At 39.9% G+C, this 24575-nt stretch overlaps 1 protein-coding gene across 2 annotated transcripts in view; it reads right to left on the minus strand.

Moving 5' to 3' along the window:
• Nucleotides 1-12291: 12291 nt before the first annotated feature.
• Nucleotides 12292-24575, minus strand: part of NOX4 (NADPH oxidase 4) — a 99103-nt gene continuing 86819 nt past the window's right edge. Inside the window, exons 15-18 of one of the 2 annotated variants that reach the window (XM_056493451.1) lie at nucleotides 23429-23537; nucleotides 22817-22885; nucleotides 20657-20757; nucleotides 12292-15897 (exon numbers count right to left, since the gene is read on the minus strand). In XM_056493451.1, the coding sequence (XP_056349426.1) occupies nucleotides 15777-15897; nucleotides 20657-20757; nucleotides 22817-22885; nucleotides 23429-23537 (400 nt within the window). In that variant the 3' untranslated portion in view covers nucleotides 12292-15776. The remainder of the gene's footprint in view (nucleotides 15898-20656; nucleotides 20758-22816; nucleotides 22886-23428; nucleotides 23538-24575) is intronic. The other variant, XM_056493459.1, reaches the window with a different exon arrangement.

The raw sequence follows: 24575 nt of genomic DNA on the forward strand, positions 1-24575 counted from the left end.
GCACATTCTTCTTCTTCTCAGGGTCATGCTTAGGGTTGTGTTTACTCCTGTGCTCAGGCATATGTTGAACCAAATGTTGAAGGACTTCTTTTCTTCATAAATGCTTCCCTGAGATGGAAGCTGGAGCTGCAATTTTTTAAAGAATTGGGAATGAGGTAATGCCACGAGGCTGTGCTTGCAATGTGATCCCACTGAATCAGAATGATCAGAGTCTAAACAGAACCTTACCTTTACATTTTCCTCTGTCTGGCCAAGGTATTTTGAAACAAGAAACTTCCCATTGCCATTAGGCAGCTGGATCAGGCTTGGGGAGCTTACCCTGATGGAATCAATGCCAAAAATGGAGCATTACAGTACTTGGTGCTTAAAAATCCAGATCCTGAGTATGTACAACAGGCAACCACATAAACCTCCACCTGTGGGCATTGAGGTCAGGCTTGTACAGAAGTATTTGTCAGATGAGGAGCCCACCACTTTGAATGTCTAGGGAAGTATTTGCAGCATTAGCACCATGTTGTTTCACATAATGAAAAAAAAATTAAAAACTTAGAGCATACCTGACAGCTTCATTATAAGGTACTCAGCTTTGCACATCTCTGGCCTTTGCAAGAGACTTCTTACCTCTGTCAAGTTTTTAATTTTCTAGGCTGGTCTCTTAGTTCTTCAGACTGTTAAGAGTCACATTTAGTCAAGGCAAGACAATGAACAGCTGTCAGTCTTTTTCATTCTGTTCTCCCTTCCACATTTTACCCAATTTTTTATTTTTATCACCTGGCCTCTCCATTGAGTTAAATCTGTAATTCACCATCTGTGTACCCACACATGTATGGATGTAAACTTTAAATCAGTCTCCATAGTGAGATAAAAATTGGCAGCAATGATACCTTGTCATTAAAAATGGCCTCTAACTGTAATTTTTGTAATAAGCTTTGAATTAGATATGAAATAACTCTTAAAACTACAAAATCAACTTATTTCTGCATGTCCATTTCTGCAAGCCCATTAGGCTTTCTGGTACCCTATTTCATAAATGGACATTTCCCCAGAGCTCTGCTCATTACCTCATTCTCTTGAGAGCATCAGTTATGCAGAATTCACATGATGCCAAGAAGTTCTAGAAATCGGATCAATTAATAAAATATGTAGAAAAACAAGTACTTTCCCCACATACAGAAAAAAAAAAAATTCCTCTTTGGAACAAGAATTTGGCAACAATCATTAATGCTGGATCCTCACTGTGGCTTAGCAATTCAGATCATGTTCCTTCATGAAACTTGATTCCCCTCCTATCATTCCAGACCTGTCTTATCTGACCAGAAAAGGGATCCCTGGGGGCTCAGTGGGATTGGCCCACAGTTTTGAGGCTGGTATAGTGGTGGTGTATTTACAGGAGTGTGTCATACAGATTTTAAAGTAACTTGGATGGATAAAAGCACCTCCCTGCTTTTCTTCACCGTTTTCAAGTAAAAGAAACATTCTCAGGCAACAATAAGCAAATAAGGCATTTTCAGGTCAATTACATACTGTCAACAAATTTTCACACATTTTCCTGTAATCAAAACAATGTCAAAATGCTTCTGGTTTGAATTTCCTTCTGCTTTCTTGGAAAACATAAGCACAACCATTTCAATGTGCTGCATTTTCGAACTGATGTACATCTTCCCAAGCACTTTTGACAACAATGCCATAAACATAAATAAAGTAGCCTGCAGAGCCCCTTAACTCTCAGGGCAGAGCCATGAACAAGGCTTTCCTTGCCTTGCATACCAAAACAACCTTCCTTATAATCAGATTCTGTTTTTCCCCCACCAGTGACTAATGATAGGAAATTTTCTACAACATTAATGTCTTTATCCACCTTCATTCCTTTGTGCAACCTTCTTCAAATAAATAGTCTATACATACCACAGAAGAAAATATATTTCTAGAAGAAGTGCTAAAAGCTTAACTTCTTTGCATATGACCCCTTCCTGCAACAGCAATAACATGAAGAAAAAAAAATTCTGGCTATTTTGTCACAGAACTGAACATATTAGGAAGGCATATTAAAACCTTGAAGGCCTGGACCATTTTCTCACAAATTTATGGGACACTGGCAAGATGGTGCTCTGCTAAATTTACAATGGACTAATTACATTGTCAGATGACCTGTATGAAATATATACATGGTTAAACAGCTTGAAGAATACCAAGTTATCAAAATGATATTTGTATACAAAAATACTTAATGGTCCAATTATGAGAAACTATGATTTTTTTTTTTAATTGAAGCACCACACACATCCCAAAGTAACAGAGCTACTATAGCCATTAGCTGATAGCAAAATATATATACCCATAGCAAAAATACAAATACTGAATTAACTATACATACTACAATAGTAAAAGTAGTGCAACATGCATGCATGTTTATGGACAGACACTATAAGAACTTTTTTCCAGCTCCTCTCTCATCTGGATGAAGTTATAGAAGTTTATAAGAAAAGCAAGTGAAGGTAAGATTTCTCAAGTCAGAACAGCAACAATTTGTTTTAAATTTCATCTTGCCAGTTGATACCAGTGACCACTGAAGATACAGACCACTAGAGAATTTAGGCTTCATGTCTGCTTTTACACCATCATGGACTTCAGATGCTACTTTAAAATTCATTTTAGTCTTTAAATTCTATAGTCTGTGGTCTCAATTATTTAATCCAGAGGGCTGATTTTCAAAGCATCAACCTCCTATTAATATTCAGGGAGAATCAGACCCTTAGCAACTCCCATTTGAGAGCAGAAATGAAAACCAGGCTTTTTTGTCTTCCTCACAGCTACTTCAGAAAATCAGCTCACTTCTAGTCAGAAAGACTCTTCCCTTTTAGCAAAACAAATATGCTTAAATCCAAAAGTCTAGACACCAGGTCTTAAAAGTGGTGGCCTTTTGTCTCATGCTGGGAGCCATGGCACTCTAGAGCACCAAACAGGGATGTCTGCAGGGAGGCTGCCACTTCAGAAATTGTGTTTAGCAGTCTGGGCACAGATGATAGATAGGGAAAACTCTGCAGTCATCCTAATTAAGGTGACATTCTCCTACAAGAATGCATACTGCTGTACAAAGTTACAGGAAGACTTGTTTGCAAAATTAATCTGTAGAGAGATCAGAAACTGTGGCCTAACAAAATTAAGTTTCAGGTAAACCAGAAAACAGTTGTGGGGAGGAAGACAAGATGCTGGTTACTCAGACCATCAGTCATCAATCCACAATGCACAATTTCAGACCAGAAAGCACAATATTATTAAGGTCAATCTAATGCTTATGCATATCCTAACAAGAAACCAGAAAGGGAAATGATAAATGGATTTGATGGAGCCATCAAATTCATAGGAATTAAATTTGGGAGGAGGTGGAAAATGAATGAGAAATGCAAATTATTTGAAGTCATCTTACAAAAGCAATGATGGACTTTCAGAAGAAACAACCCAAGTTGTTGCACTGATTACAAATTATTCCCATGTGCCACTCTTCAGCCCTCCTGTAACATCCACATGCCTGCAATGTGCTTTAGGGAACATTTAAGGCAAAGCAGCAGGTTCCCTGCTGTGAACAAGGCTGACTTGACTGCACAGCTCCTCCCCAGCTTTCAGAGGCTGGTGGGAGCAGCAAGGGGGTACTTACTCCTTTTACTCCAGAATTAGAATCAGGAACAGGTAAGGAATCACCTGTGTGTACTCCTCAGATGGTTTCAATTTTTCTAATGTTCAAATAGTTGTTTCAACTGGTTCTTCAGCTGAGATAATGAAGGACAGGGGAGCCAGTTCATATCTAACCAGCACTTACAGCCCATATCATGCTGTATTCTCCAAATAAATGAATATGTTCCCCGTAACACCAATGGAGGGGGAAAAAGTCCCTTTTGAAGGATTTTGTATCCTGAAAAGCAAAAATCCATGTCAGGTGTATCAGATAACCCTGGAGGGTTCTCAAAAGTTTTCACATTTGCTCCCTGACAATGTGAGAAGGCTGTTCATTTACTTTAGGAGATTTGGTCCATTAAATAACTTAGATTCATGTGAGGTTGATGCCCAGGTCAGGCAGACAGCTGCTGCTGAGCCCACAGCTGCTCATTTTCTCTCTAGAAAAGCTCACAGGTTACTGTAAGCAGTCTTTGCCTACTACTGCCCATCCTTCTGCTCTCCTCATTATCAAGAATTTGTCATGGTCCAGGATGCCCATATAGTGTTGAAGTGGGGAAAAGGAAGCAGCTTTTCTCTTCCATCAGGAGAACAGCAGACTGCAAAACATTCTTTGTTATCCACTGTAAGGATAAGGAGAGTTTATTATTTGCATCTGTGTTTTCAGCCAGGTTTTGTAGAAAAAAAAATAGATTTGTGTTCCCCTTTCCATAATCTTCTTGCATGAACATTGAGATTTCTCTCTTTATCAAATGTACTTGTGAAATATATAGTTTCCCATAAAAACTCTCCAAATATCAGACAGAAAATCAAGAGCCAAAACACATTTTGCCAAACCTCATTACTTGGCATGGGGAAGGTGAGTGGGAAAGGACATTCCTCTTAATGAAAAACACCATCATAATTTACAATTTTTGAAAATGTAAATTTTTTTCCTCTGGTAACTCTGCCCTGCCTGCCACTGACCCTGCTTTAATATAATAAACACCTTTTGCAGTTGCATATATTAGGAACTTCTCTAAATTGAAGCTGTTAGCTTTTCCTAAGTTTTTAGTCTAACAGCTAAAAATAAATGAGAAGGACTATACAGTTGTTTTGTGTTCTTTTATTTTTTTTTTATTTTGCTGCTGTTAAAGTCCTTATTCTGGAGGAATGGTACCTTTCCCCATCATAGTATCAACAATACTCTGTAATGAGAAAGTTAAAAAAACCCTCTGAGATCAATGGATGCAGTTTAACTACATACCCTTACTTCTCAAAAACAAATTACCCAGAATTTCTAGCAATTCTGAAAAATCTCAGAGAAGTCTGCACACTTGCATTAATCTATGTTTGATGTGCAGTTTTGCTATAAAAGCCCTGCCAAATGCAGGAATGATTAGGCAGACACCCCCCAGAACATTCAACATCTTGCAGGAAGTGGGTGCTTAGTCTGCAGTGCACCCTAAACACATCACAGCAAAGTGAATAATGAGTTCTAAACCAGTTGTTGCAGATTTGCTGTAGAATCAGCAGTGTCTTGAAGATGACAATAAAACAGCAGCTCTCAGATTGATCAGATCTATCATAAGCAGCATGGTCTGAGCACATTGAGAAATCCTTCACCAGAGCAAGCAGACTAAAGCAAATGCCCAGAGCACGTTTCAATGTCAGGCACTCAGGTGGGGAGGATTTCTACATGTTTCTGGTATGGGAAGGAACTTTGCTGATCACTGATTTTGATAGGTCAGAATCAGGCAGATGCTCCTTCCTTCTTCCACTCTGCTCTCAACAAAGACTGGCTGTAGTGGAGTGATATTCTTCCAAATTCCAGTGTGTGATGATGAGGATGAGATAATGAATTCTGCTTCTGAGGTGGCCTCACTGCCACTGATATCCATGGAGTAAGCATGTCACTCATGCTCTAAGGCAGAAAATTCCTCTGGGTGACTAAACAAGGGTGCCTAGTACAATTCTGGTACTTTGGGTATACTACCCAAGTTCCTGCTGTCATGCCAGAAGATCCTGGGTCTCCTGCAGAATATCTGTGAACCCTGTGTGGATGTATCAGCAAGTTTAGGGCATCACAAAGAGTACCAGAGCCTCTGCTATGGAGTGAAATCCCAGCCTCCCCTACCAGCAGTAATAAACACACACACACACACACACACACACACACACACACACACTGCTTCCACAATTAAGACAATATGTCATTAATTGAAATCAGGTCACAAACAGCAACTCAACCATGTTTTGCTCAGTCTTGGAATGGTTGTTTATTCCAAAGTCATGAAGCTTCCTTGTAAAGTAAATACCTTTAGAGTACAGTGCCATAATTACATGATGTATAAACACGGTGCTTTGTCAAATACAATGAGAGACATAAAATCACATTAAGATGATCTGCTAATATAACAGAATGTAAAAGTAACATCTGAACAGCAAAAGAACTCAGCAGCCAAATACTTTCTTTAGTTGTCAGGACTGCCATTAAAATAAAATGGCTAATTCAGATGAGTATTTTGGGCAAGAAGCCTCCTTTCCATACTGCAACCAGGATTTTGTATTTTAACTAAACAAATTTAAAATGAAGGACTATTTGCCAGGCAAATCAAAACCCTTTTCTGGTGTGGCTGTCCTCATTTTACTGGTAGGCAAAAAAAAAAAAGATGGGTTTTTAGAAAGAAACCTAATGCAGTTGGGTATAAAAATCCCAGTGAATTTGAATTCTTCATGTTACTCTGAAAATCCTAAGCAGAGTGACTTGTTTGTAGGGGAAGTGTAAGAACATGGGATAAAGCTCAAGAGCCCTGTCTGAGTCCTTTTTTTAGCCAATGGATTTAATCTACCCTCTGTGTAAGAAAGGGAAAAGAGTTCTGTACATGACTCATAGAAAGGAGAAGAATAAATAAACCCTGAAAAATAGGAAAAAGGAAAATAAAAACTCAGAGCTTTTTTAATGATCAGTTTTCTAGTTCTGGCTTATTATAGAGACAACTGGTAAAATTTTTCCTTCATTTTAGTGGAACTAACAGACTCAGAAAGCTCATTGTTTGCTCTTTGAAGGTTTATGAGGCATGCAGGTACAACAGCAATGTATTTAAGTCCTTCCAGTCAGTGAAACAGTTCTTCTGTTCTGTTGGGGGGCAGCAAGCTGAAGCTACAAAATGGGCTGTTTCATACAGCAAGAGTATGACTTGTTATAGACATGAACCCACTAATTACTATTCTTCTTCTTAAAGTCAAGCTTGGGTGAAAAACTTACAAATTAAAGTTCAGAGCCAAATTTTGCTTTCTGTTCCACTTGGAAACTAAGCAGACATTTCTCCTCAAAGAATTGTACCACATCCTGATCTATAAAAACATAAGAACAGATTGAAATTACATTAATATAAACAGGCACCTCTGAAAAGAACACTGAGTACTCAAAATTGTGGACATTTATGTGAATACTTTCCAAAATGGTTATCTTGCACATTGTACAGAGATATAAAAAGTAAATGTCGCCTTCCTTTCTAATAAATTATTTTCATTTCACCTCTAGTGGAAAAAATAGAAAATTACAGAACTGGGAATTCAGAAAGAATTTTCTGGTCTCTTCCTTTAGGGACAGGGAAGAGTAAGAGAAGAATGTGGCCAGAAGTGAAAAAGTTAAGACCCACAGCTACAGAAAAGACAAGACATTAATTTTTCAAGCACATTATACATGTTAACTGTAAATAACTGCTTTCACAGCTGATTTCTTAAAAGAAAAATTGGAAAGCTGGCCTTAGTTTATTGCTTTTTCCAAATTTTAGGGATGGCAAGAATTTCCGTTGTGGTCCACATCTTCCTCCCTGAGACTGGATTTTAATTAATTTGACTAGTGGGATAACAGGCTAAGGCCTTTTAACATACACTTGTACCAGTGGCTCCAGTTCCTGTCTGTTTACCACATCAAACTCTCACATGGCTCTTGAGTCCCAAATAATTGCCCAAAGTAAGACAAAAATAGATCATGTCTTCTTCCTCACAGCAACCCAAGTCTAGACCTGCTACAGACATTGCCTGGAAGGTTCAGATGACAGTGTAGACATGATCCTGGAGAGGTACCTTGCTTTAAAAGGAAGATGCTGAATTGCTGAAGCTCAGACTGTGGTACTATGGCTCAGTTTGAGCTGTACTTTTTTACTAATAAAAGTTGGAAAGAAAACAACCCACCAAAACCAAAGAATGCTTTGCTATTAGAAAATAAGAGTTTATTCAAGCTAGTTTCCACTCTTCTTTTAAGCATCTTGGAAGAATTATTTTAAATCAGATGTGTTTTGGACATATGAACATTTTCAACCTAAAAATGATGTTTTGGATTTTTTTTTTGGTGGGTTCTAAAAATGAAATTAGATTTACATAAAAAATGCAGAATCATAGATCATGAAAGAAACTACCCTTATACACATTACGGAATAGCTGGGCCATTCAAAATACTTTTATGGACATCAGTTTGAGGGAAGATACCCCAATTATGACTTCTCAACTACCACAGACCAAGAGAACCATTTCTTACCCAAAAGTGTTTCATCAAATTTCTCCTGCAAACGATCAGAAAGAACACAGAGAAAGTAAAACCCAGCAGGAGTAAGGGTTTCACATTTGGACTAAGGCTACCTGTTTCAGAAAAAGCTAATTAATAAGCTTCATCAATATGTGAAGCCTGGAAGAGGGTCCTGGTCACATCTGAATCTCAGTGAAAGCTCTTCCCTTCTCCACTCACAGCAGCATCAGGGCCTCCCTCTCAGACTCAGAGCTCTGTGCTGGGAGCTGTCTGCTTAACAGCACAATACTTCTTCCTTCCTTTATAAACAATGAGCTCTCAAGCTCCCAGAAGCAAAGAAACCAGGAGAGGAAATATTTAATCAGTGAAAGAAGGAAATTATATGCAGCGGATCAAGTAGGGGCTGTATGGAAATAGCAAATGCAATTGAAAAAAGAAACCCATTCCATCACTGTCCAGTGTCCTGAAATGCCTACCTGTGAAAGCAGAAGCATGGCTTAATTTCAATGGTAGCCACAAGTATCTGACTCTCACAGAACCAAATCCCCAAATCTCATTCAGAAGATGATGCAAGCTTTGCTCTTAGGAGTTTGCCCATTTTCTACACAGCTGCTCTTGTAGCACTGCCCCTCCTCTGGCTGCCAGAAGCATCTCCAGCACTGGGATGCTGCACCCCTCATCTTCCTGAAGGTACAAGAGCCCCATTGGACTGTGCACACCAGGATAATTATACAGATTGGTGTATGCTGCAATTAAAATGGAGGTCCTCTGCATTTCCCAGAATGGCATTTTCCTGAGTTATGGGAAACAGAGAGTGGCAAAAGTGTCCTAATAAAATTTGTGCTATGGAGGGAGAAAGAGCACAAAAGGAGGACTATGTGATACATGGGTGATGATGTATCCAGTAACCTAAAGGTTTAAACACACCTCTATATGAAGGCTAAGGTTATATGCAGAGAGGGAGAGAAGGATCTGAAAGCTCAGCTCCCTCTAATCTTCTGTAGTGATGGAGCAGACAAAGATGAACGAAGCACAAATGCATCCAGCTTCAACAGACAATGATATTTCACTATCAGGTGGTGATCCCCTGCCAAGTTCCATCTCAGCCACATTTTTAAGCTTTGGGGCATTATGTTTTTGTCAAAAAGTGTGCATCAAACTGTTACTAGGGCTTAAACAGTCAAAAAGAATAATGTCGTAAGTGAATCTTCACATTCACAGCAACTATTTTTTAAAAGTTAATTATGCTGCTCAGATACAATAAAAGAAAAATGCAGCACTTGTGTTGTCTCTGCAGAGATTTTGCCATTTATTCCTCAGGAACACTACTGGAAAAATGAGCAGGGTATATTCAGTTGTGGGTGGAAGGTGGCATTCACCATCCTCATCTGTTCTAAACAGTACATGCTTTCAAGCATCTAACACCTAATGAGGTACAATAACATAACCTCCTTCTCTGTCCCTGAACAACATGCTCCTACAAAGCTAGAGAAAAACACAGGGTGTGTCTATACCTTCATTAACCACAGAATTGTGACAGTACCCAAAGGTCAGACCAACTCATTGCCTACACAATTCATCCTCAGGTATGACAGCTCTGAGCTCCAGGATTCACAGTGCACACAGGAGGCTCAGGCAGCTCTGTCCAAAACACCTTTCATCTCACCCTGCAGACTCAGACCAAGAGCCCCTGACTCTCCCTTTGCCAAAGCATACCTAGGGCTCAGCATGGTTCAGAGATGTGACAGGCAGTGAGTTATCTGACCTAGCTCTGACTGCAGATCATGTCTCACTGATGTGCTCTCCTTAAAGCAGAATCCCAGAGTTGGAAAGGACCCACAAAGAATCATCACTTAAGTGGATGGTCCAACCCAGCCTTGCCTCCTCCCAGCAGCTTGCAGAGCTGCTGTGCAGCATTCCTAACCAGTGCTGAGTGCAGCCTCTCTGTGCTCTGTGGCATTCTGCATTTCTCTCAGACTATTCAAGGGAGAAGCAAGAGCTCAGAGGCGTTATTTATTCGATGTGAAGCACCCCGTTATCACAGTGTCACACTTCTAACACACAAACCATGACACAGCTCAGAAGGGAACCTGTGAGCCCTGAAAAATGCTCTTTTGAAATCAAAATATGTGCCCTGCTGTCGATGAATATATTCTTGGGTACAGCACAAGGAGGAAGTTTTTGCTTTTCCTCCCCCACCTCTCATCCAAATCTCTTCCCCAGGGCTGCAGAGTGAGATGAGCAACGTGACCTTGCAATGACAGAATTTTAATGAGTGACTGGTGCACCAAAAAGCGATGCAGCAGCGTCTCCCTGCTCAGCGTGGCTATGTACACTAGACATTTATGTAACACTGCCTCCCATCCTCAAGGCTGTCCTTTCCTAGGGTCAGCAGCAACAAACAAAAAAATTATTTATCAAACTGTCAAAGCTACTTACAGCTGACACAGAGAACTCTACACTCCAGGATTTTGGTGAAAAGGAGTTAACAGGTAAAGCTATTTGCTAATTCCACTGCTGCAGAATAAAAGTAGATGTTTTTTAGAAGTAGGTTAACTTGAAAGAGTAAAGGTTTTATTTCAAAGGAATTGCTTATTTCCAGGGTGTTGGCTAAAATACGCTAGTTTTCTTCTGGGCTTTAGCACTGAGTAGTGCATGGAAATGCAATGTCTCTGCATATATAAGCTCTCAACCCCCAGGGTGACTATATATCCACATCTGGAAAATGGGGTATGCTTTTAATTTCTAAAATTGAGGAGCTAAGAAGAATGCCTCCTCTCCCCTTGGCTTCCAGGTGCAATATATTTTACCCTGTTGCTGGCATTCATCATCCTCTCCTGCCCTCCTTGGCTTGCTCCTCAGTTGACAGCAGTTTACCTGGAGCTTCAGCACCAGCCTTGCCTCTCATCCAAGGGCTCTGTTAAGAAACAATCTGCAACTGGGGCATGTGACTTTTTCCAGCTTTCTGTGCCCATGTAACAATGGGACAGATCCACTGCTCTTACTACAGATCCAGCACCTGTCTCTTACAATTAGGATCCCTCCAGAGAATAACACTTCAGGCATAGCAAAACTTGAGGATTCACTGCAAGTTTAGAGATATTCATAACATCAGAGGAAGTGCACAGCATTCCTTGGTACCAAAATGGATCCCATCTCTCTTACAACATGGGTGATACAATTATTAGCAGGATACTAAACCTTCACATATCCTCATCCAGCCCTTTATGGAGAAGGATTTTTTGCTCAAAACCTTTGTGTCAGAGCATTCATTATACATGTCAGTCCAGAAGAGGACTCAGGGTTTTCAACCTTAAAAAATGCTAATTAATCTACTGTGCCTACAAAGGAAATTTCAGTTTCTAGGATTTACTATGCTTAGTACAGGCACTAAAATACCAGGTTCTTTATGGGAATGAAGAGTCTCATTTCAGTTCCATATATTTTGTCAATGCATCACCATAGTGGCCTTAATGAATGACACCAGCAGCAGAAACAATGAAAACACCAAATCACTGTTCACACTTGAGTCATCAGCTATATATATATATATATATATATGTATATATATATATATATATATATATATAAAACCCTGAAAAATGTACATTCATAGCACACAGCAGAAAACCTCTGCTCAGCACACATGCACCAGTGGCATTTTGATTAAACCTTCTCATTAAACCCTCTTGGCTAAAACAATAAAAACTGGTTGAAATTGTAAGGGATGGAAAATCAGCAGAAAAATAGAATGCATAATCCAGAGAAGAGCAGATCCACCTTGTCTTATATCAAACTGTTGAGTTTATTAAATGATTGCCAGGCTGAAGTGAAAATTAATCTCCCTAGAAGCCCTTTTATTTTTCAAGAGTAAACACTGCATTTTAATAACTATGCCTCTTCTCTGACTTATGGTCCTGGAACTGCTATAGGCAATGACTCTTTAGCCTCCTCTCTGCCACCCCTAAGCCATGTCTTGTGGTTTGAAACATTAACTTGGTGCATTAAATATTGAGTAGAGGTTTTCCTCTTAGGCTGCTCTTCTCCAAGTCCTACTAAACCATCACTTCTCTGCTCTCTTAGGCTGTTACAGCTGAACTACTGGTTTGCTACTTAATGCATTATCTGCCCTCTCTCAGACAGCTCCAAATCTCTTTGCCACCTCTGTGCTAGAGGCTAGAAGAGGAGAAGAAAAGACAAGGAAGAACTCACATGCTAGTAGTGGTACCTGGTACTGCAACAGGGCATTCTTGTTGCAGGGAAAGGGCTTGGTTTTCATCATGATATGAAAAAAATCCTGGTCTAAAAAGAGAGTCCTGAAATAATTCTGATGAATAAAACAAAAGAATCCCTCTGAACAAACACTGAGAGGTCTGCAGCTTTGTGGAAGACTGAGTGAAAACTGGGAGAATACAGGGCTGGATCCTTCCCCTGCCAGCAGGACACTTATGACAGACTCACAGGACACAGTTTAAAGTGCAAAGTGATGCTCAGTTATGTAAATCCAGTTGATCTGCAAATGTGGAATTGAGTCCTGTCAGCCTTCACTTACTTGTCTGGCACTGAGTTGTATTTTTACATACATTTTGATTACAGATATAAAAGCAATGGAGTTTAAAAGAGGGCTTGACTCTTTTGCATTCTGGAGACACACTCAGAAAGAGCAATTACAACATAGCCCATAGAAAGATTGTGTTTGTTGTAATATCTGCCACTCCTGCAGCCAAGTCAGTCACTCAATAACCCTTCAACCTTTTGCCTCTTAACAGAAGCATAGCTCAAGGGAAAGGGAAAAAGCACCTGAAGCTTCCAGACTTTCCCCAAACACTTCCTCACCTGGTCTAGTGATTACTCAAATCAGCAACAGAAAGGTTTACCCAAAATAAAACACAAGCACATTTGCATAGCAATTAGACAGATCTTTCCACTGCTTGTGCACCAAAGTGATCCCAAAACATTAATTAAGCCTCAAGACATCCCAGAAAGGCAGACAGTCCAGAGCTTGTTTTACAAGTGGGTCAGCTGAATCAGATACAGCACAAAGAGACAAAGAGGACAGCTTAGATCTTGCTGTGACAGCACTGCCTAATGTACCAACATGTGTTTAACATGCCTACAATCAGCATCAACTCCTGCAACAATGCAGAATAAGAGAACAGTACTAGTATTACTGTTTTAATTACAAAGTGTTACCTATACAGAAGCTGAGCCAGAAAATATAATCTGCTTTAGCACAGAGCTAACTGCAAAACTAGCTGCTCATTATATGGTAATGGAGCTGATATCTGTCAGAGGAGATGTAAAGCCACAAACAACATAGTGATTAGATGACTCTAAACTGTATTTTAAAAGCATGAGATACTAGATCCTGAAACTAGAGGAAAAGATCACATTCTAGTTGTGGGTAACAGATGCAGGAATGATTTCAATCACGCTTTAAACTAACAGCCACAAATCAAAGAAAAGTGTATATGGCCTACAATATCCAGTATCTATGCATTTTGCCAACAGTTTTATGTTTATTATAAAATCTATGCAGGCAGCATTAGAAATAAATCTTACTAATTAAAAAGAATCTAATCCTTTGCTGCACACCTCCAGTTTTACAGTGGTGAATGAATGAAATCCAGTAGGAAAATAATGGTCCTTTCAGCCTCAAAGAGGAAAAATTAAAATCAGTAGCTGTAATGCAGGCTCCCACCTCACACTGCATTTCTATTTTGGCTTCTCTCATCTGGGCTACTTCAAGAATTTCTGTGAGTAAGAATTTGTCTATCTCTGGTTCTTTCCTTCCTCCCTGGATTTCAAACTGGGCAGAGCCAGAGGTAAAGACTTCAGTGCCAAGTCTGGACACTGAGGAGCCTGTTGAACATTATGCACCTCCATCCTGTTGCTCACTGACTGCAACTCCTGAGCAGAACCTTCCAAGGCAAAGACCAAACTCACTCTCACTAGTTATACATACAGGATGCCTTATGCACCTACAAGAAAAATGCTTCCCTCTGAACACTTACACAGATACTTGCAGACTCCTATACAGAGTCTGTGTCCCCAGCAGAAATTTAGTGCCTTTCCCACTGAAATAAAAAAGGTATTAATTGGACAGCTGTAAATGAAATCAAATGCACTGCCCTCAATACAGGTGAACCACAGGTACAAGAGTTCTCAAGGCAGCCTCTGCAAACACTACACTGTACTGCTCCCACTGTACTATACTTTTCACCATGTTTAAGTGATGCTGCTGTATTAAGAGACACTAGAATGGTGTCTGTCTATGCCAGATAGGTGTCTGATTCCTGTTTAAATGCCCTCATCTCAACAAAGTAAGGAAAAGGGAGAAAAGAAGAAATAAAGGAAGCTGGATTGGCTATTTGGATGGAGAAAAAAAGGTGCTCCTCAGAACCAAAAGGTTATAAAGTACCAGTTTGAGCCTTTGGCTCTCCCATGGCATTTACAGGCAGAAAACAGCTAAGGGGAGGAGAAGGGAAGGAGAGCTTAAAATTGGGATGTTTTGAGATCTTCCTCCTCTATGGAACAAACTGAAAGCATTCTGCAGCTGTCTATCTGCACACACCATCCAAGGAGCCACAGGGCTGAGGGGTTTGTTCTCACTCTGCTGTACATCTGGTGTCATCCTGCTTTCAGTGCCACCAGGGCAAACAAGGGGGACTCCAGGGAAGATACTCAAATCACAGTCAACCAAACATACTCTGGGATCTCTAAAACTAGATTTGTGCTTCAAAACAATCAGTCAGCATCTGAAAGCTTGTAGTATTTGACATTCAGGGCATGTAAGTGCAGAGTGAGTGCAGCTTCTGTGTTGAGTGTGTTGTATAATAAAACTTCAGGTCCTGTCTGCTCCTGTTCATTGCTTTTCTTTCTCCATCTTTATGGCTGCATAAATCATAATTACTTTGCAAACTCACTGAATACTGAACTGATGCAAGATACAGAGTTCTCCACGTACAGATGTGTGCTTGCCAAAAGGCTGTGACTAACATCACAGCAGAGGCTGCCTGCTGGTGCTACACAATTGTGCTCACTTCTCCTTAGGTTAACTTCATTACAGAAGTAGACTGGCAAGAGTAACACTCTATATTTTAAATACAGAATCCCAGTTCTGCAATGTAAAATAAAATCTTTAATATCGAGTATTTTCACCTCAAAGCTGTAAGATTTGTATACCAACAAAAGCAAGAATCTGTGTTTTGCCACTTGGATTAACCTGGGGTTTCACTTACTGATCCAGCTTCAGAGGACTGAAGTGGTAGAAGTTCAAACATTCCATAGATTCTTCTTCTGTCAGCTTTTAAAGCAATTCTGTCTCTCCCCAGCTTCTGTACTTTTTAATTAACAGAAACAAATCCAAAGAATCACTCCCACCACAAATATTGTGTGAGTGCATTTGAGTAAAAGCACTGATTATTTGTTGGTATACTGCTGCATCCATCAGTCTTAAATAATCATAAATAAAAACATTAGTGCTATTCTTTGGTACATTTCTGTCTGTTTAAACCACAGCTGAATTTTTTCATTGTACAAACAAAAAATTGCACTTTTATCTTCTAGAGAGTCTTGCTCCAACAGACTTTCAGCTGAAGGATTCTTTATTGTACTCAAACCTTGTCCCATAAGAGTTGCTGCTGTTGCTCAGTTTATGAAGTATCTTAGAGATCTTGTTTGGTCCACAGCAGAAAACTCCAATGGTCTTCCTGTTATTAAAAAAAAAAAAAAGGAAAAAAAAAGTTATGACATTGTGAATAAACAGTAATTTCCAATAATAGACAGAAGTGGATCCTGGCCTCATGGTATTATACATAATCTACCTACATATAGATTTTAAGGTGAGAAGAGTTCACTAGATGATGCAGTTAGTTTTACTGAAGCCATCATATCACTCCCAAGTATCCCTACAACAAACCCTATTATTTATCTGACTAAGACAACTCTAAGGAAGAAGTGCTTCATCTTAGTCTCAAGATATCAAATGATGAAATGTCACTATTTTCCACTTTATTTTTCTTCCATGATTAATCACTTTTTTGTTAAAAATGTGTCTCACTATAAGACTTCCTTGGTGTAACTTATGAATTACACAAGCATATCTAGTCACTAACAGTGATTTGTTACACTAATGAAAACAGAGCACTACTAACCCATGATTAGTTCTGGCAGCAACAGAATAATTTTACGGCTTTACTTTCACATTAGCATGCAGTTTTTCCCTCACCATCTATATTGGGAAATCTTACAAAAAGTCAAACACAGAGTATGATCCTTGTTCATGACCCATAGATTTCTGTCTGGGTTCTTTAGTCAACCTGACTTTTTCACATCACTCAACTCACAACAGGTCTTTGCTCTCTGGTCACCTTAAAAATAGGCTGCAAGTCAGATTCACAGTCAGACAACATTTGAGGGCTCAGAACTGCAGCCATTATTAGAAAAAAGCACATCCACCACAGAGAGACTGAACCATTCACAATATTCACTATCTCCCTTTTTTTTAAAGATGAGGAGAGGGAAAGGAAGCAGAGAAAGACAATGCAATGCTGCCCTTTCTGTATCATGAAAAAATAAGAAATCATCTTCTTCCTGCTGAAATTGTGCCACTACAGAAAAAGATCTTAAAGATTTACAAGGATGAAGAAAAAGCATACAAGAGGGAACATGGCTCTAACTATTGTGATCTACAGCACTCACCAAGGGGCTGGAGGTTTTTTATCCAGTAACTATTTAATATGCAGTATTTTAGCATATGCAAGATAATCAAACTCAGTTTAGAGCTGTGCATGTGTCTGATGAGAGGAGGGAACTAACATAAGAAGAAATCTTTGGTGCCTACTGCCACGTGTACGTGTCAGGTGTCAGGCAGCTGCTGGAATAGCCTGGCAGTGCACACTGCCATGGTACAACTGAGCACCCAAACACCAAAAATCATCACAAAGTTATGCAGGCACCTTACAGTGCAGATTTGAATTGCCTTCAATGGCATCATCTCTCATATCAATCCATGGCAAAGTTGTAAGTCATACTTTTCTCACCCTTATGTTTATCTATTAAGTTTTCATGCTCTGGCAGTACTCCTTTCAATGGCAATGGATGTTATGCTGGTGGCTGAATTTGCTGCAATAATGAGAGAGCTGTTGCTTGTTGCTCTCAAATAAGATTCCTCAGCACTTGCAGATTCTGAACTCCCTCTAATCTGTGCACACTGGAGAAAAAGGATTCATGAGCTGCCAGCAAGACTTGGTCTTCTATTGTGTATTTAATTGAAAGAATTAATGTTGTTGTTGGGTTTGGGGTTTTTTTTTTGTTTGTTTGTTTTGTTTTTCTTTTTCTTTAGTCTAATTAGTACAGTGAACTGATTAAAAAACCGCAAAGAGCTCGGCTGCCCCTCTCCCTTTCATTACATATAAACAACCAACAAAGTAAATACATGTCTAAGCAGTACATACTGCTAATGTATTCCCATCCCAGCAACATCCTTCTGAGGTATACAGAATTTTTGGCTAGTAATCAGAACTAGGAAGGTTAAATGATTTGCCTGAAGTCACACAAGAGACCCATGGCTAAGGGCTCCTGAGTCAGTGTTCTGTGCAGTGAGCCCACCATCAGTACTGAGTCTGGACACCCCTCCAGGTACCATCTGCCTTCCTCCCCTGTGTCCCTGCCTGCAGATGCCTCCCCCTGCCTCACCCAGCTCCTGCCTGGCTGCTGGAACACAGACAGGAATGGGGATGAGGAAAGCTACTGCATGGAGCAGCACATTACTACCCTGAGCTGATGGGCTTTGACTGTTTATCCATCACCTGTTTGTGGCTTAGATGAAAACAGGCAGCTGTGCAGTCCTATGCCTGAAAATCTTCATTAATACCAGTAACATATTTACAGTTAAGGAAACTATATTATAAACCATTCTTTATAATGTAATAATTATAAACTTCAATATAGTATTTACTCATTCAGAGCACTAAGCAAGTAACTCCTCAGTGCTCCTGTGGGATGAGTAGCTCAGCACATATTCTTACATCCATTATGAACAGCAGGAATTGAGAGAGAGATTAAATACTTTGCTACATTGAGAGGACAAAGTCAGAAGTTGAAATGTTCCTGTTTTAAATCCCACATTCATTCCTAGAAAGAGGTTTCTCCTTTAGAGACCATGAGAAATGTATCATGGTGCTCCATGCTTTTTTCTCCTACAGGTATTAATGTCTTTTTCTAGGTCTTTCTGTACCTGGAATAAAGCACATGCCTATTTGAACTGAGCATGGTGCAAGCTTTTCATCCAGGACACAACTGAACAGGAACAAGGCTGTTGCTCCATCCCCCACAAAAAGCATGAAAAAAAAGACCAGTAATTTATTATATAACTGTTCCAATTCAGATTTCTGGGTCTGCAGGTGTCATATGAAATATGAACAGTAGATGGCATACACCTGCTCCTCTTCTCCTAAAAAAAATAAAGGATCAGGAACCTGATGCTGGGTTGTCCCATGTCATGCTCTGGAGGTCTGGCAAAGCTCAGACACTTACAAATGCACTTTGCTTATTTGGGACCCAAACAGCAACAGCAGCAACAATTCACAAAGCACACAGCAATCAGACAGCTACACAGTGAGAGCTTTGCCAGCTGCCTGTTTATTTATATGCAGCTTTTCCTAAAATCACAAGATAAAAACTGGAAAATATCTTGGCTGCCCATAAACAAGCCCAAGGGGATGATTGCAAATGTGAAAGTCTGAACACTGGCACCAGATGTTGGAAACAACTTGATTGACCTGTTTTGCTTTAGTTTGGTTTTTTTGGTCTCTGTATAGCAGCAGGAACACTTAGGTGGAAAGTTACAGAGAAATAAGACCTGAAAAAAAGCTAGTATATGACCTGGAAATTGGACTAGAGGGAAAAACTGATGTTCTCATCTCATCCAAGGAAATACAGAGAATAATTACCTACAAAAGGTAAATTTCTGCAGGACAGCTGAGGTTCACTACCCTGAAGGCTTCACTACTGTGCATCATTACAAGTAACTACATCTATAGGTACAGACCTAGATAAACCCTGATAAAGAGATGACAAAGAGTGACAAAGCCTATATCTTAGCAAGGTAATTAAAAAGAGTCAGGTATTTAGGTATTAAGGACACCTTGCTTGAAAATGGTGGCCCAATTTAAAGACCTGATGTGAAAATGCAGAGGAAATAGTACCTGAAGTCTAATCAGGAGTAATGCAATGGAAAGCAAAAAAGAAAAATCAAGTATCACTACTACTACTAATGGCTTCATCTATATTATGGGCTCTTACATCCTTGGAAGGAAGTGGCAGGAGCCTCATCATTTTCATCTTTTAAAACTGCACTCACACAGTTAAACAAAGACATTAGAATGGAGCATAAAAGGTCAACATTCCACTATGCAGAGATCTTTGAGCCCATGGAGCCAGCTTGGTTCTCTGAACTCTCCCTTTCTTCCCCATGGTTCTTTGCTCTAAACCCCTTCTCTAAGTGAAAACTCTACTAGAGATGTAGCAGCCTGCTCACAACATCCCCTATGATCTGAATCCAAGACCAGTATTGCCAGCAGCTCACACTCTGACACATTTGGCACTTGGTATTTCTCAGCAGCCAGGGCTCAGTGCTCCCTAGTCATATCTAGCCTCAGAAGAGAAGAGTCAACAAGCCACAGGCAGATTTCACTTTGCAAGTGCAAGAGAAGACAAGTTGTTCTTGAGGGAAAGTCCTGCAGAGCACCTCTCAACCTGATACACCCAGATTACTATCAACAGCTACTCAGGGGGCCTTGCTCCCACTCCACTGACTGTCAGAGGAGGATTAGGGAAGATTCACACAGTCCCTTCTTCCAGATCAGCTCTTGAAGCAATAATCTGCCAGTGGCAGGTAAAACACTCAACCAACAAAGTTGGATCTGGACATAGACATTCCATATGCATTTCTTCTCTGGTTTACAGTTGTCTTGTTTCAGACCATAATATGCTTTCCCAGCACAGTAAAAAGACATGGCCAGGTTTTAACAGAGAATAAAAAATAGCTAGAAATACCCAAAGACCATAAATCTTCCAAATAAAAACAATACAGTTAATTCAAATTTTTCCTTGTGAATTCTGTTTTAAACAAGCATTACAAAGTATGAATCAACAATTTTAGGAAATGTAACTTTATCTAAAACACCAGCATATGTTGAAAGCAAGACATTGCCACGGACAAGATCACATGTAATCTCTGTGCAGTGAGATGGAAATCCACTACTATTATTTTCTGAGCCACTGAACATCTCAGCTGCAAAAAAAGCTGAACTGCTCCGAGCATAAAAAAAAAAAAAAATGTGTTTCAGTTTGTACAGGCTATGTCTCAGCAAGATAAATCCCAGAAATATTTTCATACAGACATAGCTAGAAACAGATGTGCCCAGCCACTGAACTGTGGCACCCTTCAGGTGGATGAGCACTCACCTCCTATTGCACTTTGCTATGTCCTCAAACAGGAGCTTCCACCGGGGTCGGCCAATCAAGAGCCTGGAATTTAAAGCTTGATATTTTTCACCAATTATTTTCTGCAAGAAACAAAAAACTCCATCATTCTGCCTGGTTTGCAAATTGCCTCATATCACCCAGGGCTCCCATTTCTGCTACTGGCTGACTTGCCAGAGTGCTGAGGTGTAAAACCTGAGCACAAGCACCAAACAGTTGTGATGAGAACTGCAGTCCTTTTATGCACCAATACCTCTGCTCAGTACCTTTCCAATGGCTCTCCTTGGAGCTCCTTATACATTGTCCCTCATGCATCTGCTCATTAATTTCCACATTACCTTAAAACAAATTTATTTAAGCCATAAAACAATAACCACACTCCTATTATGCATTCCCACACTGGCTTTTAATGCTAAGCTGGAAGAAATGCTGCTGATGCAAAAATCATATTTCTGTCTGAAGTCTCTTTTAAAACTTTGTACAAGCAGCTATTAAGATGACTAGGTCTGAAAAAGTAACAAGGGAAATCTTAGTTTTCTCCCTGAGAGTAGTTTGCCAGCTGTTTTGAGCTGCTGTAACAGCAGAAAGCAGCCAGAACTGCTCCCCAGATGGAACCCACTCCATTCATGCTAACTCACCAGCACTCTGATAAGGTGAAATGCCCTCCCATTGCAGGCACAGCCCTGGGTGTGCTGCCCTAGTGCAGCAGCAAGAGGCAGAGAGCTGCACACACATTATCCAGGCTCCCACATTCCCTCCCTTGCTGAACAACCAGAAACACTGCTCACACCAATGCAAACACAGCCCTGGCCAGCTCAGCCCCCTCTGGGCTTTTACAGACAAGAGGCACCTGCTGCAGAGTGGGCTCTTACCACACAGGCACAAGGGCTTCTCACTAAGGGAGCACGAAGTGCAACTGCCCAAATTTTGGCAGCAGTCAGCACTTTGGACTAACATCAGGGAACACACCACCTGTATGGCCAGGGAGACTTAACTCCTCCTTGAGCAATTATGAGCAGCATCATGCATCATGGCAGTTCTGTTCAACAGCCACAAAAAAAAAGACTTTAAAGAAGAACTGCAACTAAAAACCTGTCTTCAATAAATTCAGCAGCTGCCTAATTACTATCATTATGAAGTATTAGTGTACTACATAGCACCAGAAAACTCCCTGTGAATTTACTATTATTTCACTTTCCCTATCTCACTGCGTTGCAGTCTCACTTCAGGTTTTAATTTTAACCTAACAATTACATACCAAGTTCATCAATTAGGCATTTTCAAACATTCCATTTCCATCAACACATGTTGTCCAGACATTACATTTGTCATAGTCATAACTACTGTAGCTATCACATCATTTAAACCACAGGACTGAGTTCCTACCAGAGCTGTGAATGTTATTGCTATCTCCACCAAAATCCTTTGGGCATGGTTTTTCAATGCATTTCATGTTTTGCACTAATTTTTAGGCTTGGCTCTGAGCCTCCTGTAGTCAATGGAAAACTTCCTAACATGGCACAGTAAAGACTTGTACCTAGGCTTATGTGCTAAATGATGTAAAATGAAGATTGCAAGCATAAATAGTTACAGGACATGCCAAGAGCTGGGGAATTAGCCTGGCCTTAGCACTGGCAAAAAATGTCAATTGACAGTTCAGTATAATTTCCAGTCTTACACATCAATAAATCTCTACCTTTCATCTATATATGAGACAATGAAATAAAAAGCTTTTTAAAATAGCTAGATTCTTTCAAAATATATATGGAAAAAGAAGATTTGGGCTTGCAAGTTCCCAGAACTATTCTGATTTGGTTCTTAGCCCAGAAACAATGCAGATTTCCCACTGAACACAGCCAACTGTCTGGTCTGTGGCCTGGCCTGGAAGGACCTCATTCCTAGAAAAGGAAGATATGGATTTCTGCCCACAACTAACCAAGTTAAGGGTACTGCACTAGATTCTCTTAATGCTGTGGGGATGAACTGGCTCTCTTGCTCTATTAATGGATCAGTCACTCAAGTTTATGGCCTCATCTCCTGTTTTTGCCATCTGCAGAAATCCCTTCTGCCTTTGACTGACAGTTTGCATTGCCTATTACTCCAAGGTCTGGTTTAGTTTACAAACAACATTTGGCCACCTACCTGTATTCCATCTGTTTGACTGAGGTACAGCTGGATATTTATATAGTCTGGCCGATTCTCCTGCCAAAGCTGGGAGGATGATAAAAACAGCTAGTGAAATAATATTCTTTTTCTGAATGTAAGTGTGAAGTCACTTGTGCCTACTATGCTGAGGGACATGGGTTTCAGCATCAATGAAGTAAGCTTCTTAATGAAGAGGATGTGCTTGCACAGCACATCATGCTGTGTAAAAATATTTTAGGAAGCTAAATGGCTCTTAAAATACACTTGAAATTGTAAATCCCACTCCCTTCTCAATCTGCCTACTAGCCAAATGACTAAAGGCCACTCAAGGCTTCCCAGACTGCATGTTCTGTTTCTTCCATCTCATAAAGCAGTCTGGACACAGGTAAGTGCTCAGGCTGCTGGAACATGGCAACACTGCACTGCAACACTGGTGATGGATACCCAGACTGGCTTGTGCAGCTCCAAGCATAAATGAAGCTTGGATCAGCTACTGCTGGAGCTCACTCGTTTAGAACAAGGCTGCCATTCCCTACAGAATGCCAGGTGTGTGATGTGGGCACACTTTGCCTTTAAGCTGTCAGGATCCCTCCAAACAACACCCATTACCTTGTTATGCAACATACAGAGCAGATCTGCGAACCAGCGGAAAGACTCAATGTCCCTGCACACCCAAATGAAGTACAGTCTTCTGAGCTTGTAGCATCTCCAGCCATCACTTGAAAATAAAACACGTAGGTAGTTAAAAATCAACATTTCAAAAGGAAACATTAATCAGGATGCTTTATATTTATTAATGGAAACATGAATTTCCTTTAGAAGCTAACTGCTAAGCTGCTCTTCAAGCTATGACACATCAGACCCTGAATTGCCCAACACAGCCAATTTGGATTATCCTGAGAATACTAAATATCTAGCACAGAGCTAACAGCCACCACAGACACTGCTTCCATGCTAGGAAGTTGTCAGCTATGCAGATGATTTGGGCAGCAAATATGGATTCATGTATCATCATCAAGCTTTTATTTCAAAGCAAAGGAGACATTCTAAGTTCAGGTGTACTATGTCAGTGCTTTATTAGGTTTATAAAGAGGTGTGTAAGTGGAAAATATTGACAAATGCAATCATGTCAGGACTTAATTCTGCCTTTCTATGTGAAAGGCTCTGGTTGATTTTAATTAACACTGTAGCAAAATCACAAAGACCAAATCAAATCAGGGCTCCATTGTGTTAGGGAGCTGTGTGACATATTCCAGACCTCAGAAAATGCTGGTGGATAAAGTGCAGCCCTGGGCAGATTCTGGCACTGCATTTAGAAAAACAGGACTCTTGTGTCAGATTTCTAATTCAATTAAAACACTAATAAGTACAAAGGATTTAACTAAATTAGGAAAGAAAATAGAAATAAAAATATCCTGATAATGAGCTCAAATAAAGCACAAGTATTCTGGAAGCATTTTCTTAGTTAGCCAACAGTGCTTTTTCTTGTTCTGATCAGTGAAATGGTCAGTGCACAGTTTCCTCCTTTTCCTCCCAGAATGATTTTCAGATAGAGAAGGCTATTCACTTAAAATGCCAATCCTAGGAGCCAGGCCTGGTCAAGAAGTTTCATGATACATCTCACCATACCCACTGTACCTTATTCCAAATTCCAGAGTTGCTGGCATATCCAGCAAGTATACAGGGTTAATAGCTATTACATTATTATATTATTATATCATTATATTATTATATTATTATATTATTATATTATTAT

This window comes from Oenanthe melanoleuca, chromosome 1, assembly GCF_029582105.1.
Source record: "Oenanthe melanoleuca isolate GR-GAL-2019-014 chromosome 1, OMel1.0, whole genome shotgun sequence".
Taxonomy (NCBI): Eukaryota; Metazoa; Chordata; class Aves; order Passeriformes; family Muscicapidae; genus Oenanthe; species Oenanthe melanoleuca.